This window comes from Sciurus carolinensis, chromosome 1 (assembly GCF_902686445.1).
Source record: "Sciurus carolinensis chromosome 1, mSciCar1.2, whole genome shotgun sequence".
Taxonomy (NCBI): domain Eukaryota; kingdom Metazoa; phylum Chordata; class Mammalia; order Rodentia; family Sciuridae; genus Sciurus; species Sciurus carolinensis.
In genome coordinates this window covers 173,709,858-173,729,076 of record NC_062213.1, presented here as the reverse complement: position 1 = coordinate 173,729,076, position 19,219 = coordinate 173,709,858, and the positions used below count along the sequence as shown (strand labels likewise).

The 19,219-nt window shown below is 51.2% G+C and overlaps 1 protein-coding gene across 2 annotated transcripts; it reads right to left on the bottom strand.

Moving 5' to 3' along the window:
• Positions 1-7,383: 7,383 nt before the first annotated feature.
• Tmem275 (transmembrane protein 275) lies at positions 7,384-17,309 on the bottom strand. Of its 2 annotated transcripts, none has more exons than XM_047520951.1 (2): positions 17,200-17,309; positions 7,384-8,699 (listed from the first exon to the last, which is right to left on the bottom strand). In XM_047520951.1, the coding sequence occupies exon 2, from the start codon at positions 8,635-8,637 to the stop codon at positions 8,092-8,094; it is 546 nt and encodes a 181-aa protein (XP_047376907.1). In that variant the 5' UTR covers positions 8,638-8,699; positions 17,200-17,309; the 3' UTR covers positions 7,384-8,091. The 2 variants fall into 2 exon arrangements, with proteins under 2 accessions (XP_047376907.1, XP_047376904.1); XM_047520948.1 differs by lacking the exon at positions 17,200-17,309 and adding an exon at positions 16,652-17,169.
• Between the last annotated feature and the right edge of the window lie 1,910 nt (positions 17,310-19,219).

Below are 19,219 nucleotides of genomic sequence, written 5' to 3'. Positions count from 1 at the left end.
GTGAGGGACAAACTCTGCTAAGGCCTTCAGGAAACCTGGTGCCTGTCTAGTGTTGCCATGGTTTCACTGTATGGCCTTGGGTAAGACCTGGCTTTTTCTGGGTCTCTATTTCCTGGGTAAATGTTGGACAGAGTGGTCTGTATAGGCTGCCTGCCTTGGATAGCCTTGGCTTCTGAGTATCCTGCTGGGTTTTCTCTTTTATGTGTGATAATCACCCCTAGTTTCCTCAACTATTCCATCCAGGACCACTTCCCATGCTGGGTGCTCCCAACCATGGGTGCAGATGATTCTTCAAGGCACTCATATGGTAGTGCCCAAGGAAGTGGGGTGAAAGGGTCTCCTGGGATGACATCCAAGGTGAGTGAACCTTTCTGTCCATGCAGGGCCTCTACCTTTACTGGCCTGCCTCACTCATGGCATCCTTAAGAGATGAGGCTGGGCCTGGGGCAGAGGGCATACCACAGCCTCTTCCTGAGGACAGCCCTGTCCTGGCATAGCTACTAATTTTCTCCTTTTAGTCCTGAGCACCAATGTTCAGAGTTTAGGCATCCCACCCCAGTCTTTGCATGGTAGATGGGAGGGGGATCAGTCAACTAGTATTTACTGAGCATGATCCATGTGGCAGATGCAGCTCAGACACTGGGGAGACACTGTTGAACAGGACTAAGTCCCTTCTCCTAACATACTTATTTGCAAAGGGGAAACAAACAACAAATAGACAAGCAATGAAACGTAGACATTTGGGGTGCTGATTAAAAGTTAGGAAGAAACTAAAACAGCATGAAGTCAGGGCTCAGTGCACAGGTGAGGTTAGAGCCTAGAGGAAGAGACAGAGTGCCTAGACCAGCCTGACACCAGAGGGGACCAGACAGACTGACAGCCAGGTGGATGGACAGTAAGGAAAGAGGATGGCGCTTGACAGGAGGCAGGACTGAAGGCTGGGGTGGAGGGGATGGGGAGGGAGGCAGGATCTATTAAGCTGATGACTCCAGGCCCTAATCCTGTGCCAGGCCTAGGCGGGTAGTGTGTGTAGGGGGAGGGGAGCACCCCCGCTGGGGTGTAATTTCACGCTGAAGGGCCTGATGGGGCGTCCCAGGGACTGATCCTTTCTGGATCAGAAAACTCACTTCCCTTTGTCGCATGCAGGGCGATTAGCGCCTTAACCCTTTGTGAACTGGCTCTGGGCCAGCCCCGCCCCATCTCACCTCAGCCCTTTGGGACCTCGTTGGCCCAGCCAACTCCCAACCTGGTTCTGTCTGCTGGGAGGGAGAAGCTATGACTGAGAAAATCCAGGGAATGGATTCTAAAACAACTTCTGTCCTTGATTCTGGACCTGGAACTCAGCTACCCTTGGCCCTTGTGCCCTGGAGAAGTGTGTGGTCCACCTGCATCTTTGGGCTCCTCTTATAGTTCGCCCAAATCCAGTTTCCTTCAAGAAGCCTGGGTCTAATCTAATCCGCTGCTTTGTTTGAATGCTGGAAAACCCAAATTCACAGCCTTCCTACATCTTGTGATGGGGAGCTCACTACCTCCCAGGCAACAAAGGCATAGCCTCTGAGCTCTAATGGGGAAAGAACATCGACTCCAGGTCAAGTCCCCTGAACACTCACAGGCCATGCCTCTAGTAACATCCCAGAGACATCCCTGGCAATTTTGTCCAACAGTGGCATTTCAGGACAAGGTAGGCCGCTGTCAGTCCCCTCCCTGTAGCAATGTCCTCCTTTGCTCACGTCCTCATCTCTGCGTTTCTCTGTTCAAAGACAGGTCAGGAAGTCAGCTCACCTTCTTTGGCTCTATGCACCCTATCCTGCCCACAGGGAAGGTCCCTCAGTTCTCCTCTGGCTAAACTGCAACACCTCTGGGGCCAAGCCCCAAAGGCTCTCCCTGCTAGAGCGCCCCTTGGGTGGGGAAAAAGGGCAGGGGCCAGGCTGGGCCTCCTCTAAGCTCCCCTGTCTCCCAAACCCCAGCCCCATTAAAAGAAAGCCCCTAAATGTTATTTACACTTCGGAGTCTTAAAAACCATTAACAAAAGCCACTTAATTCAATTATCTTCCCGGCTGGCTCGGTTCTCAGCGCTGAGCACCGGCCCCCCCCATGCCAACCCCTCCTTCTGCGCCCCCCCCACTGTCATTGTGTCGGGCTAATGAGGTAAACTGAAGCGAGCCCTGTCCCCCCTGACAGGTTTATGAGAATTTAATAAAGCGTGGCCGGGACCAAATGAGTTGCCTCAGCCTCGGAGAGCTCATTGTCTTCAGCGTCAGCGTTTTTGACTCCAGCCGCCCCCTCCCCCGCCCCAGCTCCTGCCTGGCTGGGCCCCACCCCCGCCCTCGGAGCCTCCCTAGGTGAGCCCCAAGGCCCATGGGCCTGGCTGAGGCCATCAGGGACCCTGCAGGGGCAGGGCACCCAGGCTGCTGATACCTGGAGAGGACAGAAATGAAATTGGTCGGGGTGCCCAGGGGATATGGGCTATGTTGTCCTTTGTGGCCCTCCCAGCCCTCACACACACAATAAGGGTACAATATTTAGAGACTTTGGGGACTTCCTAGCTGCCCTGTGTCCTTGTGTTATACCCCGTGCCAATCTGAGGTGACCGTGGGTATCATTCACTTTTTCTTGGAATGACCCATGAGCTCCCAGATTAAGGGGTCTTCTCTTCCTGCAGGACACAGGGTGAGGAAATGGGCCTCAGTCATAACTTGGTCTCACTCTTGTCATGGAGTGTAGCCTCCTTACATTTTCCCTGAAAGGGAACGAGGGGTGGACACAGCCCAGTGAGCAGAAAGAAGCTGACCAAAGTCTCAAGGCAGTCAGAGGTGCAGATGGAAGAGGCTTTCAAGCTGACTCCCCAGCTAGACCTGCAGAACATCCCCCTGCCCCCATTCCTAGGGGCAGGAATTGAGAAGTCCAGCTGTCCTTTCTCCCTAATGTCCTGAACTGTCTAGAACTGGCCTTTCTCTGCTGGCCTGTCGGGATTCCAAAGCCCAGGAATTTCTGAACCAGAGACCCAGAATTCCTTCTGTTTCCAGTAGTGGTTCCGAGAGTTACTTCCTTCTGGGGCTAAAGCTTGTCCTAACAGGACCCTCATCTGGAAGGTCCTTATATCAATGGAGAGCAAGTTTTAGAGATCAAGGCTCAATTTGTGACCATGACAAAAGTTCAGTTTTTGTCCAGAGTCAGAGTTCAGACTATGACAGGCTCAGGCTCAGGATATTATAAATCAGGGCTCAGTGAATGGATCAGGGTCAGGGTTAACTGTTCCCAAGGTCAGAGCTCAGTCTATGACCAAAATAAGAGGTAATGTGTGTCCATGATCAAGACTTAGTGTCAAGGTCAGGGTTCAATATATAGTAAAGGTTAGGGGTCAGTGTTCAGTTTGTGATTAAGGTCAGAGTATGTCTTAGAGCATGAAAAAGGTCAAGTTCTATGATCAAGGTCAGGACTCAGTATGAACTAGGGTGAGGGGGTAAGTCAAAGATCAGTATCGGGTTTAGTCTATGACCAGACTTAGGACTTATTGGTGACCTTGATAAAGGTTAAGTCTATGTCCAAATTTAGGCTCCCTTTATAATGTCAGGTTCTAGGAGTGGGTTAGTTACTTAGTAAATTTGGGTGACTTCCCCCACCTCCAAATTCCCTGCCTCTCCCATTCTTCAGGGTCCTGTGTGGCCTTCACAAGAGGAAAAGGCAAAATTTTGCGGGTCTGGTTTGGCCGAGTGGTCTCTATCCCCTGTCATGTGCTCAGGGTGCCCTCTGGTGGCAGTCCCTAGCAGTGCTGAGTTCCTCGGATTTGGTCCACCCTCAAGTCCAATGTCCATCCATGCCCATCTGGCCAGCACTACCTCTCCACAGAGAAGAGGAAAACTGAGGAAAGGGACAGGGAAACTCCCCACCACCATCCCAAAAGTAGATTTTTCCATTTCCTGTTGAGTCAGGCATCTTGATCAATCCCTATCGGGAACCTGGAGTCTCAGTCCTGTGATGAAATTCACAACTTTTACTTGATTAATTCATTCAACAGATATTACTGAGCATCTACCTTGTGCCATGAAGGTTCTGAGGATATAGTAATGAACAAGACAGAAGTCCTAACCTCTTGGGACTCACATTCCATTTTCTTCTCCTTAATCCCCAACTCCTAGTCCACAGCCCTCATCAGAAAGGCAGGTTGGATTCAGAACTGGACAGCTTGGGATCTCTTCTTCCCCTAGCTTCAGAGGTTAGACTACCCTAGGTTCTGGGCTGTCTTCCCATCTCCTCATATGCCTCCTCTGAACTCAAGGGTTAGCTACCACTCACATGCCAGAGCCCTCTCCTCTTCCTGGAACTCAGGACCATGACTCCAGCTCCTTTAGGAAAACTCTCCTGGGTTTACAGACTCTTTGCCCTACTGAGGTCAATAAGTTTTCTCTCTAAAACCTGATTCTCCACCATATACCCAGGTGCTCAAACCAAAATTCTAGCACTTCCTCTCAGATTCTTCTCTTTCTCTCCCCCAGGATATCCAAAGGGCAACCTCTTCTGTTTATCTCAGAAATGGGTGTAGTCTCTGCTCCACGGCCATCGTTCCAGTCCCAGCCCCCAGCACAGCTCTCTGAAGTAACCTCCTAACCCTCCTTGTTTTCCCTCTTGCCCCTCGACACTCTATTTTCCACATAGCAGGCAGAGTGATTTTTACAATAATAAATCAGATCATGTCACTTCCCTGCTTAAAACCCTCCAGTGGCTCCCATCTCATGGAGAATAAAATCCCAACTCCTCACCTGGGCTTACCAAGCTTTCCACGAGCTGAGAAATAACCCCCTCCCCACCTCTCCAATTTCATCTCCCGCCCCAGTTTCTATGGCCCTTCTTTCTTGTTCTGATACATAGAGGCCAAGTTCATGCTTACCTTAGGGCTTTTGCACTGGTCATTTTTGAGCCTGAAATATTCTTGTTCTAAACCTTGGCATGACTGACTCTTGTTATTAGGAGCTTAAATGCCACCTCTCAGAGAAGAACTTCCTAACCTCTTTACACCTCCCTATTGTGATTTTCTGAATAAGCACTGTTCCCTAACTAATGCTCATTGGTTTTGTTTGCTTTGTCCTCTTCCTCCTCCTCCTCCTCTTTCTCCTTCTTCTTCTTCTTCTTTTTTTTTTTTTTTTTTTTTTTTTGCCCGGGGAGGGGGGATTGAGCCCAGGGGCACTCTACCACCAAGCTATACCCTCAGTTCTTTTCTTTTTCTTAAAGTTGAGACAGAGTTGATCTTGAACTTGCAATTTTCCTGCCTCAGCCTTCCAGGAAGCTGGGATTACAGGCTTGTGCTACCACACCCAGATATGCTTATTTAATTCTTTACTATCTTTCTCAAGTAGAATGTGAACTTCATGAGAGTTCATTCACACTGTGTTCTCAGTGCTGGTCACATAGCAGGGCCTAGGAATTATTTGTTGAATTAATTCGTAAAAACTGGTTTTAACTGGCTTCCCTCCTTTCTTCTTGTGGAAAGAAAGGGAAGAGAACCCCCGTAAGAGGCTCCCTTGTCCAGGCCAGCAGTAGTTTCCTCTGGAGGCAAGGATCCCTGTACCACCCCAGAGCGCCCCCAGCCATGGGGAGTACTCAACCTTTCCGAAAGACCAGCTTTGTGTCCCCCACTGCAGCCCTGGACCCCTGAGATCAGGCCCCGATACCTTGGTTCTCAGAGTCTTGGGGCAGGAGTGGGAGTGGAGAACTTAGCTCTTATTAAGGATCCTCTGCAGCATGGCAACAGGAATTGTCAATCAGGGATGTCCCTGTACTGTCAAAATCGTGTCCTCACCTTCAACAGGGGCCCCTTCAGTGAGCCTGCCTGAGGAGAGGCCTGCAGAGGTGTGGGGACCAAGCACATCCCCCGGCTTTGCTGTGTGTAGGGGAGTGGGGTTGGGGGAGGAGAACCTAGTGTGGCAGCCTGGGGAGATGCAGGGATGCTCTTTGCTGGTGCTGACTGGGAAGTGAGTCCTGTGGCACTGGGTGGAGAGGATCCCTCCTGATGTGCCTAAGAAGTGGGAGGGGACACAGATGAGATGAATAATGACCTTTCAGCTGGTGGCAGCTGTGGGGACTCCAGGGAGCCAATGACTCCCTCTCTCTGCATCCTACTCCCGTTATTGATCTGTTCATCTGTGGCCTACTGTCTTGGATCCTTATCTGATACTTACTCTTCCTGCCCAGCAGCCAGCTCCCATGGCAAGATCTGAAAGTGGTCTTGTGGGGAAGAAGAGGAAGGTGCCCTGAGAGTGTGATTCCAGGCATCTGCCAGCAGGTGCGAGAGGGGCTTGGGCTGAGCCTATCTCTGCAGTGGTGAATCTGGAGGAGACTTCTAAGAAGGTGGTGGGAGAAGGGTGATCCAGACTACTCCATGGCAGCATCAGCAGTGGCCCCTCACTGCCTATCCTACTAAGGCAGCAGGTGGCCTCAGACAGCTGCAGACCAATGAACCAGAAGACAGGATGAGTCTGAAGAGGTGGACTCACACACACGTGGTGGGGAAGTGCTGAGAAGAGGTCATCAGCTCCAGGTGCTGGGTGCTTCGAAGGTTAGGGCACACCCACCCATTAGAACAAATGGAGATGACCTGCTTAGCACCTACTGACAGATTCGTAACACTCCAGGTTAGTGGGAGAGGGAGACAGCGGGACAAGAGGACCGAGAAGGTGTCAGAGGAAGGACAAAGCCCTCCTTGTGGGAAGCACCTGGGCTGTGGCAGAAGGGCAGCCACCTTGGAAAGGGAAACTGATAAAGCCACAAGGGCAGGGAGTCAAGGTCCCCAAAGGGGTGGTGGGCCAGTGTGTACCATGATCACTTCTTGCCTGGGTCCCTGCAGGGAGGAAGAGAGCTCAGGATTTCCCCCAAGTCCCCTTGTACTTCTTACAAGGCAGCCCCCATTTCTCTACCAGGTGCCCTCACCTGCCAGGACAGACCACAGGTTGGGCCTAAACTCTGCAAGCCCAGCCAACCCAAGAGAAAGGTTCAGACTTTACACAGCTTGTGGTCTTCTCCCCTCACCATCCCTGCTGGGTGGCCATATGTCCCCATACTCCTACAGACTGTGATATTGACAACTACCCAATATTGCACTCCTCCCTTCCTACAGGAGTCAGGCAATGGCCCCCACAGTCACACTCCTACATTCCTCCAGCTCTGGGTGTGGCCCACCTGTTCCCACAAGGCATTCACAGGCACACACTCCTTTCCCCTGGGGCCCCTCTCTAGGTCTCCAAGAGGAGCTGGTGCTAGGATGCTGAAGGGCTTGGCCACTGGCAGGCAGGGGCCCAGAACCCAAGTGCTCAGCCAGAGGCCCCACAACCTGAGGCCCCACAGCAAGCTCCCTCCAGCTTGTACACAGAAGAGGACTGACTCCAAAGGTGCTTTATTGAGGAGTGGGAACATAAGGTGTGGCACAAGGTGGCAGCACTGTTGGCAGTGAAGACCACACTGGGACCTTCAGGGGTGGAGAATCCCCCTCGGCACCCATCCTAGACAGGGCTCTTGTCTCGGCTCACACTGTGAGAGTCAGACGGAAGGGTAGGCTTCACTCGGCCCTACCCACTCATGGCTGAAGTCAGAATCCTCCCAAATGAATCCCAAAGATCATGTTGGTGTAGAGACAAGGATGTAGGGGAGGGGCAGAAGGGGGCCTAGAGGACTTTCACAGTTTGAAGGGATGGAACAAGTCCAGGCTGAATTCCTCCCTTCTCCCCCCTTGGGGGGCAAGGGCCTTGCTGGTAGCCAGCCCCCCTTGAAGTGGATACTTTCTTTCTCCACAGTGCCCAAATACTGTGGGTGGGGTCAGGTTCCAAGGTCCATAAGCCCACCTTCATCACGTCTCGGGGGTGAGGTAAAGTAGAGCGCAGAAACCCTAAAGGACCAAGGTTCTTTAGGATGTGAGCCCTGACACCATCACCACATTCTTCCCTCCAGAAGTTCTGACATGAGACAGATGAGATCACCTGTTCCCAAGACCTGTCCCTTATGGGGAAAAAAGTCTCCATGCCCACCCACCCCCTCGTTTTTGCTTAAATGACACAGGACGGAGGGAACCCAGACAGGGGAGTCGACAGGGGCCTTAGTCCGCTAGGAAGTGGACAACTCTCGGGGCAGGTTGAGCTGAGCCCCTTCTGGGCGCGGCACATAGACTGCTGGGGGTGCCGGCGCGTCCAGGCTGAAAAGGCCGGGGCCAGGGCCCGGGCTGGAGCGGCCAGAGGACGCTGCCGATGCGGCGGGGCTGAGCTGGACCGCCGTAGTGTCCTGCGCCGTGCGCTCGCTGCTTTCCATCTCCAGCGCCACTGGCCCTGCACGCCCGCCATTCTGGCTCCGGCCCGCGGTTTGCAACGAGCGCGCGCGGAGCGTTGGGCCCCGGCGGCTACACACGCAGCAGACTGCGAAGAAACTGAGCGCCAGCACCAGCAGCGCCGGCCCTAGGATCAGTGGCACATTGTACCCTGGCAGGAAGGAGGCGAAGGCACCCACCAGTGTCACGTTCACACCCGCCAGCAGCACGCACAGACCGCAGGCGCAGCACAGCGCAGGTGATGGCAGGCCGGGCAACCGGCCCTGAGCACGGCCGGTGGGCGCGGGAGACAGAGGCCCCTTGCTCTTCTTTTTCTGTGTGGGCGGCATCAGCCTGAGCACACCTGACACGCATCAAGATTCCTCCAGCCAGGGGCGAGCTCACGGTGATCCTGCGAGCACACAGAGAAGGCAAGTCAGGGGAGTGTCTCAGCTTAGTTCCCTGGCTTCATTCCGTGCCTGGGAGTGAAGAGGTCACCTTGGGCAGACCCCTGCCTCTGCTTTGATTCTGGGAAACAACCCACCTCACATGCGAAGTTGTCTATTGTTTTCTCTACCTCGTTCCTGGAGCCCCTCACCGCTAATTTTGCCAGTCGCCCTCCCTCCACCTTCTCTCCTCCAAGAAGCCTTCCTGGGCTAATTAAATTAAGAAAGTGAATAGCTGTGAAACCCTCAGCAGGGTGCTTATTAAATGATGATAATCATCATTCTCAGTAGTTATAGGTAGAGGACAGTTTGGCAGCTCTTGGGTTTTTGACAGCTCCACCTCCAAGTGAAAAAGGCCTGAGGATCATTTGATCTAACCCTTCCTTACTCAGATGAAGAAAATGGAAGTTTATCCTTACACAGTGGAGCAGGCCTGTAATCCTAGCCACTCTGGGGCTGGAGGATGCAAGTTCCAGGTTAGCCTAAGCAAATTAGTGAGACCCTAAGCAATTGAGACCCTCTCTCAAAATAAAAAATAAAAAGTGCTGGGGATATAACTCAGTGGTAAGGTGCTCCTGAGTTCAAGTTCAATCTGGAATAAACAAATAAAGAAAGAATAAGAAGAAAAAGGAGGAGGAGGAAGGAAACAATTGATGCTCAAGAGAGGTCTAGCACTTTACCCAAGATCCCAAGATCCAGGACCTAAATGGCAAATAGCCTGCTGCCTACCGCACACTAGGCTCTGGTAAGCACAGCACGACATTAATTTTCCTAAACATCAGATGAGGCCCTGGTGTGACTGGTCATGTGAGAGTGAGGAACTCTGGATGCTTCAGATGTCCAGTGAGAGGAAGCAGTCCCCATGTTGGGTGGGGTCCCTGGGACATTTCCAGACTGGGCATTCTATGGCCTACCTCCATTCTACTACCCAGTTAAATCCAGGATTCAGCAGTTGGATCTGGATTCAAAAGCCCAATATCAGTGCATGCTAGAATTCCTTTCTGGAAATCTCTAGATGTTTTTGGTTCTGGGATCTATCATTGAATGCTAGAACTTTGGAAATGCATGTAGAAGCAAGAGTAATATAACCAGAGATTAGAGATTCAGGTCTTCTATCTGAGAATTTTGAAATCATATGTAGCAAGGCCCTGAAAGGATGAGATCATGGCTCATAAGTTGTGTTAGAACTGAGAAAAAATTTCAGTGAAGGGTCCTGGGTAGGTAGGGGAGTAATCAGATGGTAGCACAAATGGGAGCAGAGCATTCAGGGTGAGGAGAACATGCAGGGAGGGTGACCTGGACAAGAGGCCCAATGTTCTGTTCTCGGAATTATCACATGTAACATTGGGTTAATAATAGAATCAGCTTCACAGGGTATAGTAATAATTAAATGCTTTAAATGAAATAAAGTTAAATAAAGTGCTTAGAACAGTGCTGATTAACCATGATTAACAGTGCTGATTAAACATTAAACATTAACCTTGCCCTTGTGGGGCTGACAGAGAAGTGAGTTATTTCCTGTCATATCTGAGAAGCTGGTTATGTCATGTGTGGAAAACATAGTAGTTGTTCTGCCTCCCAATTAGAGATGTCTTCCTGAGTGTCTCCAAAGCCTGCACACTTTGGGATTGGAAAAAGCTTGATGACTAGGTGAACGAAAATGAGAGAAAGTATCAGGAAGGGGCAGCTCAGATTCTTCACTCTGGACACAGGCTGGGCTCAACTTGGCCCAAGCAAGTCAGGGGGCTTGGAGGGCCACTTCCAGGTCTCCAGATTTGATGACTCCAGGGCTCCCCCTCCTGGCACTATGCTGAGAGGTGGCAGTTCTACTGGGACTCACTCCAACCAAGAAACATCTTGCTGCCCTACCAACCTGGCAGAAATTCCAAAATTCTGGTAAAGAAAGCATTTGTTGACCCTTGAGTTTGGTCATCTATAAATCATAGATTCCTTGAGAAGCGCCACACAGGCATGAACCATCCACTCTCTTTTAGCCTGCTGCTGCTGGTTCTGCCAGGCAGCAACAGCAACAGCTAAAGGGATACAGCCGTTTACAGTTTGCAAAGCACTTTTATAGCCATGATATCATTTAATCCCTATAATTGTGTGACACTTACTAATAACCACATTTACAACTGAGGAAATTGAAGCTCAGAGAGAATTGGGCTCTGGTAGTTGGACTAAAAGGAGGAAAAGACAACCTAAAACCAGAGTAAGAGAGCAGATACCTGGGCCACACTATACACAATATTGCTTCATTTTAAAGACAAAGGTTTGATGCTCAGAAGAGGCTCTGAGATTTCCAGATTTTCCTTTCAAACTCCTTCCTCCCCTTATTTATCAATATCTGACATTATCTGGCAAAGGTGGAAAAAAAAATTTTTTTTTTTTGTACCAGGGATTGAACCCAGGGACACTTAACTACTGAGCCACATCCCCAGCCCTTTTTAACATTTTATTAGAGGCAGGGTCTGGCTGAGTTGCTTAGGGTCTTACTAAGTTGCTGTTTGGGAGTTCAGTCTAGAAACTGTTTGCAGCAGAGGCAGGCACTTGGGGCTGGGCCTCAGGTGACAAGGGTCTTGGATTTTGATCTGGTTGGGCTACTGGAAGGGTTGGGGTCCCTCTCTAGGTCTAACTGTCTGAATGTAAAGGGGGAGATGTAAGCAGGTATTGTCCCCAGTGGAAGTCTCTCATCAATCTGCTGCCCCATCCTGAGCTATCTGTTTGTGAAGGTAGAATGGGGATCTCTTCAGAAATTACTATCAAAATATCAAAGGGTCTCATAAAAAGCTACACTGATCTGAAATATGACTGTACCTAATCATTGTTCTAAATTCTTTGCTTTGGGCTGGGACTAAGTTATTTCCCTGAGAAGTTACTGCTGCTCAGGGGTCCTGATTAGGGGGAGGGGCACACACATTGAGCAGTGACTCTGTGTTAAGCTAAGTTCCCCACATCAACTCCTTTGGTCTTCATCACAACCCTGTGAGCTGTTACAAGACCACCCCCAGTCACAGTGAGGCTCAATGAGGTGAAGGATGCTCCCTGGTTCACTTGGCTGTGTTGGGGAAAGTTCAGGTTTAAACTAGTTCTTTTGGATTGAAAAGTCCATGTTTTTCCTATACCAGAACTGCTGCTTATGGGAAGGTATAGAGATGTTTGCCTCCTAAAAGAACATAATCATTGATTATTACTATCCAGGTATCAACAAGCTTGGGCTTTGCTCCTGGGGAGGGGATCTCTGTCAGAAGCCCCTGCAGGTAAGCCTGCCTCACTTTCCCAGTCTACTTTCTGGGGTATTAGTGTTGCACAAGAGCAGCTGCCTGACCAGGGCTATCTGCCAGGATTCTTGGCTCCTGATTCTTGTTCCAGTGGCTCAAGAGCCTCTGGGTGAGGGGCCTGGGGCTTCAGTTAAAACAGCCTGTCCTCCACATGAGACCCAGTCCCTCATTGGGCCAGTCAGAGCCCTTTACACCTGACTGGGAATTCTTCTGTTTCCCCTTAATCCCTGAATTTGGGACCAGTCCTCTCCACTGGTGCCCTCACCCCATGTTCTTTCTATCCACCCCCATCCTCAGGGAACCTCCCACATCACCATTCCTCATTACTGGATAGGACTTATTCACTATCCTGCAGGTTCTCAACTTCTGCCAACTGAATTCTGCTTCCCCAGAGCCCAAAGAGCCACCATCCCCCCACCCAGCCAATCCACAGGGTCCTTCCCCCCACAGGTACATTTGAGCATATACACATGTGCATGTGTACACAAGCACACAGATGATCCCCTAAGCTAGAAACAGGTTTGAGGATGAAGCCTGAAAGTGTGGCTTTCCAGTCCCTGTCACTGGCTCCTGGGCTCCATCATCCTCATCCTTGAGTGCAAGTGCACACATGTGTACACACGTTCCACATAACCCTGAGGGATCAGATATACCAAAAAATGCAAGCACAGCTGCATTACACACATATAGGCCAACAGACAGGTGAACACACTCCCAGTTGCCTGCCTTTCTGGTGGAGATGAGCTACTACCCAGCAGAAGTATCTTGGGAGACTTCTTGCCTGGGAGTGCAGGGGAGATGCTTGACAGCAGCAGCCAGTGGGTATTCATGATGGGGCACAGGGGTATGAGTTCTGTTCAGCTGCTCTAATGATGCCCTCCTGTTTACAATGGTTCTCCAGGCCTGGAGCTGACAAGCATTTGCTGCACTCATTGATCCTCACTGGGCTGTTTCACTAGTGCTATCAGCAAAGTGGTCTAGAAGATCTCTGCAGGCCCTGCAGGTTCTGACTTTTAGCATAGTTAAGGGACACAGGGACACAGGATTCAGCAGCTTCATTAGATCAGCCTCTGTACCCATCCAGGCAAAGGTAATCCTTCTGCTCTGGGGCCTTCTGCCCACTTCTATTCCTTCCTGATACTCAGACTGGCCACTAGCTGGGGCTACCTCTGTGGGCAGATGGAATCTCCAGCCTTAGTCTGGACCTCTGCCTCTGCCCCCAGCAACTCAGTTGCCTGAAGCCAGCAGGAGGGACCAGAGCAGAGGACTTCAGACTGCTGGAGTGGAGCTGCTCTTCCTGTCTGCTTCCTTCCAAGGCTTTGGGACAAGCTCTGCTTTCTTCTCCAGCTAAGTCCTACCCCTAGGGACTGCAGCATCTTGTGCATAACCATCCAACTCTCTGCCCATTAGTTCCTTGACTCCTCCTCTCCAATGCCCAGTTCTTCCACTGCACCTCCACCATCAGTCCTCTTTATCCCCTGGGGATCTTGTCACCCTGTTGTCACCCTGAATCAATCCACCTCTGAGAAACCTGGACACCTTACTCTTGACTTTACCCCCACTGCTATGGCTATCCAAACAAATGGACAGCACCTACTTTGTGCTCAACACTATTCTAAGCTGCTATGGTTTGAGTATGGCTTGTCTCCTGGGAAACCCATGTGAACACATGTGAGTGCATTGTGTTGATGTTGAGAGGTAAGGGCCTTCAAGAGGCAGTTAGATCATTAAAAGGGGTTAATGCTTTCCTCGTGGGACTGGGTTAATTCTTGAGGTGGGAAAGTTCTCATTCTTGCTGGACTGGGTTAGTCACTGTGGGAATGGGTTATATAAAGTCAGTCTGCTCTTTGACTTTTGTCTCTTTTGCAGGTACCTGCTTACTTTCTGCTTTATGCCATGAGGTGAAACAACACAAAACCATCACCAGTAGCTGGACAAATGCCAGCATCTTTCTCTTTGGATTCCAAGTTTCCAGAATGGTGAGTTAAATAAACTTCTTTCCTTTAGAAATTATTTAGTCTTGCCAGGCACAGAGGAGCACCTCTGTAATACCAGCAACTAGGGAGGTTGAGAGAGGAGAATCACAAGTTCAAAGTTAGCCTCAGCAACTAGTGAGGCCCTAAGCAAATTAGCAAGACCCTGTCTCAACATAAAAAGTAAAAAGGACTGGGGATATGACTTGGTGGTTAAATGTCCCTGGGGTCAATCACAGTACCAAAAACCAAAACTAATACAAACAAACAAACAAAAATTACCCCAGTGTCAGGTATTCTGTTATAGCAACAGAAAATTGACTAAGACATAAGATCTTTATATAGGTTAACTTACATAAGCCCATGATAATCCTAGAGGTAGGCATTATTTATTTTTTATTATTTTGGTACTGGGGATTGAACCCAGGGGCACTCAACCACTTAGCCACATCCCCAGCCCCTTTTAAAAATATTTTATTTAGAGACAAGGTCTTGATAAGTTGCTTAGGGCCTTGATAAATCGCTGAGGCTGGCTTTGAACTCACGATCCACCTGCCTCAGCCTCCCAAGACACTGGGATTATAGGTGTGTACCACCACACCTGACAAGACAGGCATTATTGCCATCCTTATTTAACAGATAGGGAAACAGAGGCTCAAAGAGGTTCAGTTACTCACCCAAGTCCACACATATGGTAGTAATACATGATAGAGCCAGGATTCAAACCTAGGTCATATGTCTCCTAAATCCATGCAATTCACCAGGTCTGTGTACTGCCTCTTGCTACAATCCCTGGAACCCTACATTTTCTCCATGGTCTTCTTGCCTGTTTCTTTCTGCAACCACCTGAGATCCCATACTGACTGGATTCAGTTACTGTCTTGCAATACAATCTTTCTTCAACCCCAGGTTGTGATAGTCTCCAGCTAACAAATTTATTTTTATTTTGCAGAATTGGGAATTGAACCCAGGGGTGTTGTACTACTGGGCTACATTCCCAGTCCTTTTATTTTGAGACAAGTCTTGCTAAGTTGTTGAGAATGGAACTTGCGAACCTCTTGTCTCAGCCTCCCAGGTAGCTGGAATTACAGGTATGTGCCACAGTGCCTGGCTTCTTTTGGCTCCTGAAAGCACTGCCTACATTCCATACTTCACTTCCTTCTCAAGCATCATCCACTCCAATCTGGTTTTTGCTCCATTACACTTGGACTCCATGCTCACCAAGGTTACCAGCAGACAGCTTGTCGCTGAGTTCAATGAACACTATTTGAATATGCTGTTGTCCCTAGCTTCAGTCTGCTGTGCCTTCCCTCCTGGGAACACTGTGTCTCTGGGATACGGGTTCCTTCAGTGTCGCCTTCTCCCACAAAGCCTACAGCCTCAGTCAGCCCTAGCCCCTCCTATTCCCACAGGCTTCTCTCCACACATTTCCAACCCATCTCGAGTCCTGCAGATCCTCCCACCAAGTATCTCAGAGTCCATCCCCTTCTCTCTGGACTCACTGCTGTCCCTGCTCACCCACCATCTCTTCCCACTGTTAAGACCCTCCTGGGCCCCCAGTGCAGTTATTCCAACCATGACTCTTCCAGGAGATTTTTTTTTTTTTTTTTTTTTTTTTTTTTTTTGGTACTGAGTATCAAATCTAAGTGCACTCTACCTCTGAACTACATCCCCATACCTTTTTATTTTATTTTTGAGACAGGATCTCACTAAGTTGCCAAGGCTGGCCTAGAACTTGCCATCATCCTGCTTCAACTTCCCAAGTCACTGGGATTATAGTCATGTGCCACCATGCTCAGCTTCAAGTGACCCTTTTTCTTGTGAAGCTGAGCTCACTAGGGTTGATGAACTGAACTGACCAGGTATGGTAAGCTTGACTCAGCAGGTATGGTGGGCACCCAGACCCCTGTGCCTGAGCCCTGGGCTTTATCTTCAGCTGCCTTCCAGTGTAGCTGGGATACTCCTTCTTTTCTTCCTTTCCTTTCCTTTCTTTCCCTCCCTTCCTCCCTCCCTCCCTCCCTCCTTTCCTTCCTTCCTTCCTCCTCCTCCTCCCCCTAACTTGCCAACTCATGGTTCCCAGATTCTTGACTCTCTCCAGGGTGCTTGAAGTGACTCCTGTGTCCAGGTATGCATGCTCCAACTGGCTTCCTCCAGGAGCAGGATTATGTCTACCTTGCTTGCTATTGTGTCCCCCAGTGAGGTGCCTGGGTCTCCCCAGGGGCCCAGTGAATGCTGGTTAAATACATGGGAAAGCAGACATTGTACAGAGAGGCCATCCATGTCCATCTTCTGCCTTCCAGCTTCACTGGTCCCTTGGATTTGAAGTGGTTGGGGGCTCACTGCTCTCTACTTCCGGTCTTTTGGGAGGTTGTGGAGGATGCAGGGGGCTTCTAAGACAGACTCTACAGAGTTAAGAGCAGGAGGGAAAGGATAGAGCAGAAGGGGTCCAAAGCAGCCAGTTCATGGTGTGTCTCCCCTTCGCTTTCCTCCCTCTCACCTGTTTTCTGAAGGTCACAGGTTCCCGACCCCTTGTCTGGGCAGTGCTTGCCCTGCCTCCTGGGAGTTCAGGTCTGGACGCAGTTATCTCCTGCATTTCTTAAAGCGGCCCCTTCCCAGCCCTCGCCCTCCCTCCAGCTTTCCCCGGCTCCTGCAGCCTTCACTCACCTGAGTCGGTGCGTGGACACTGCCCTGTGGTCGGCTGGGCCTGAACCCTGAGCGCAGGGTGGCCAGGGAGCGCGTATGGTCAGTCTGGGGCAAGGCCGGCAGACTTCGAGGGGCTGGGTGGAGCGCCAGGCACCGGGGCTCGGTGGGGTGTCCCGCCACCCGCCAAGTTGTGAGAGGGGCTCCCGGTGGCTGGGCACACCGGGCCCAGGGCTCCTCGCCCGGCTCAGGGCGACACGCGCAGCCCCTCTCTGCCGGCTCCCGCGGAGCAGCCGAGGCGGCGACAGGTGGGAGGGGCGGCGCGCCGGCCGGGTCGGAGCCGGAGCCGGGCGCCAGGCTGTGCGGGGCCCCCCGTCACAGCCACCACCCGCGGCCCCTCTCAGCCACCTCGGCCCCGGCAGCCCTGGGGGAGCTCCCGCCTGTCGCGCGGCGCGGCCCTGCGCTTCGCTCCTCTAGGTTTCCCGGTTTGCAAGCACCCTAGCAAATAACTCCCGCCGCCCACACGGCGCGCTGCACTTTCCCAGAGCCGGTGTGGGTACAGTGCTACTCACGCTGGGGCGAAGGCTACAGGTCGCACTGGCCCTGCCTTCAGCGTCCAACTGCCTGGGGGGCCCGGCGCTGTGGCGGGCAGGGAGAGTTTTCCAGGGGTGGAGCTTCTTACCAGCACCCTTTTCTCCATCACCGGTCCTGCCCCTAAAAAGGAGTGTTGCCACGAGCCCCTACGGGTGGCTCTTTTCTCAAAACTAAAAGGCGAGAGAAGGCTCCGTCTCACAAGGACCAGTCCCGGTGGAATTTATGCTAGTTTCCCTGTGAGGGAGCGGGAGGGTGTGCTAGCCACAGGGCCCAGCTCCAGGCTGAACTGTGTTGCAGGGAGACCTGGGTGGGAGTCAGAGGTGCTGACCTTCCAGGCCCTGGAGTTGTTCAGCTGGGAGGGCATCTTGCCCACCTTCCCCTTCACACATCCGCTTATCCATTACAAGCTCCACCTAATGTGGCCGAGCCCTCCTGACCCCAGCCCTGTGAGGGGCTTCTGCAACCATCCTCCATTTGGAGGTGAGGAAACCAGGGTCAGGACCCTCGGCTTTTTGCCTCAGCTCCATGGGCCCAGGGGTGGGTTGGATGGAGGCAGACAACCAGGATGTGAGTCTTATTTTCATTCTCCCCTCCCTCAACTGGAACAGTTCTCGCCCAGATTGGTCCATCTAGGATGTGATTTCAAAGAACCACGAGGACCAGGCACTCTCCACTGTTAGTTCACGATGTGCTCTCAGTGCCCTGCCCATCCCAGGACAGCAGGGGCAGGGCACAGCCATAACCCAGGTGTTAGAACAGGGCTGTTGGGGAAAAAAAATTCCTTGACTGAACAGACTGCTAGAAGAGCATGGGCCCCCATGCTAAAACATTGGAGGGTGCTACTGCTGCTCGGAGGTGCGAGGCTCTTCCCCCTGACACTACCTACCATACCAGCCCTGCCAGGTTGGCCCACCTCCTCTTTTTTCCAAGTGTGGAATGGGAGAGAAGGCAGGTGTCTTGTGTGGATCACTCCAGTGATGGGGGTTGGAAGAGGTGAGGTGGAGACACACTTGGGGACATTCACCTGCAGGAGAGCAGGTTTCAGGAGAAACAGCAAGAGAAGAGAGGAACCAGAGGCTGGACTTTGAGAACTCCCTCCCAGCTGGGAGGGTCCTTTGAACCCTTACCAGTTTCTTCCCCAGTGGATATAACTCTTGCCTTTATTACCCCCCAGAGTAGAATACCCAGAGGTATTCTACTTCTGAGCTACATCCCCAGCCCTTTTAATATTATTTCTGAGATATCTTCTCTCTAAATTGCCCAGGATGCCCCTGAACTTTTGATCCTCCTGCCTCAGCTTCCTCAGTAGCTGGGATTACAGGAGTGCACTATTGTGCTGGAATACAGTTTTTGCCTTTTCATGTGTTCATTCCTTAATTTATTCCATCCTGATCCCCAGCATCTCTGTGCCTGGCCCTGCCAGGCATCAGGGATTCCATAGCCCACATTGGGGAGATCTTGGCTGGGAGGAGCTAATGGGGTGGGGTCACGCTTCCTGCAGTTCAGGCTCTGCCTTCCCCACTTGGACCATCTCCACCCTTGGGCATCTCTTTGGGGCACTGAAGTGAAAATTGAAGATTGATAGGGGGAAGGTTTTCTCATTGATCAAGGAGGAGCCTGAGTTATTGTTGATATTGAGGAAAAGGAGAAGGTGCAGGGAGAAGGCAGAAGGGAGCTAAAGAGGGGGGAATTTCAAGGAGAAGGAAGTTGACTTCCTCTGGGGGAACAAAGTCTCCACAACTAGCCAGAATTTGTGAAATTCATGGAGATTGTCCATCTGTGGTCAGGGAGTTGAGTCCTGTACCGTACGGAGAATGCAACCACAGGTGCACAGAGACAGAAGACCTGGATGCACAGTCTGGCTTCATGACTTTCCCTGGGAGACTCCATGAGTCCTTTTTCCTGTGGGCCCTCAGCTTTCCCATCTGTGTAGTGAGATGGGCTGTCCCACTTTGGTTTGGTTTTCCAACATGTACTGGATGCCTTCTGTGTTCCCGT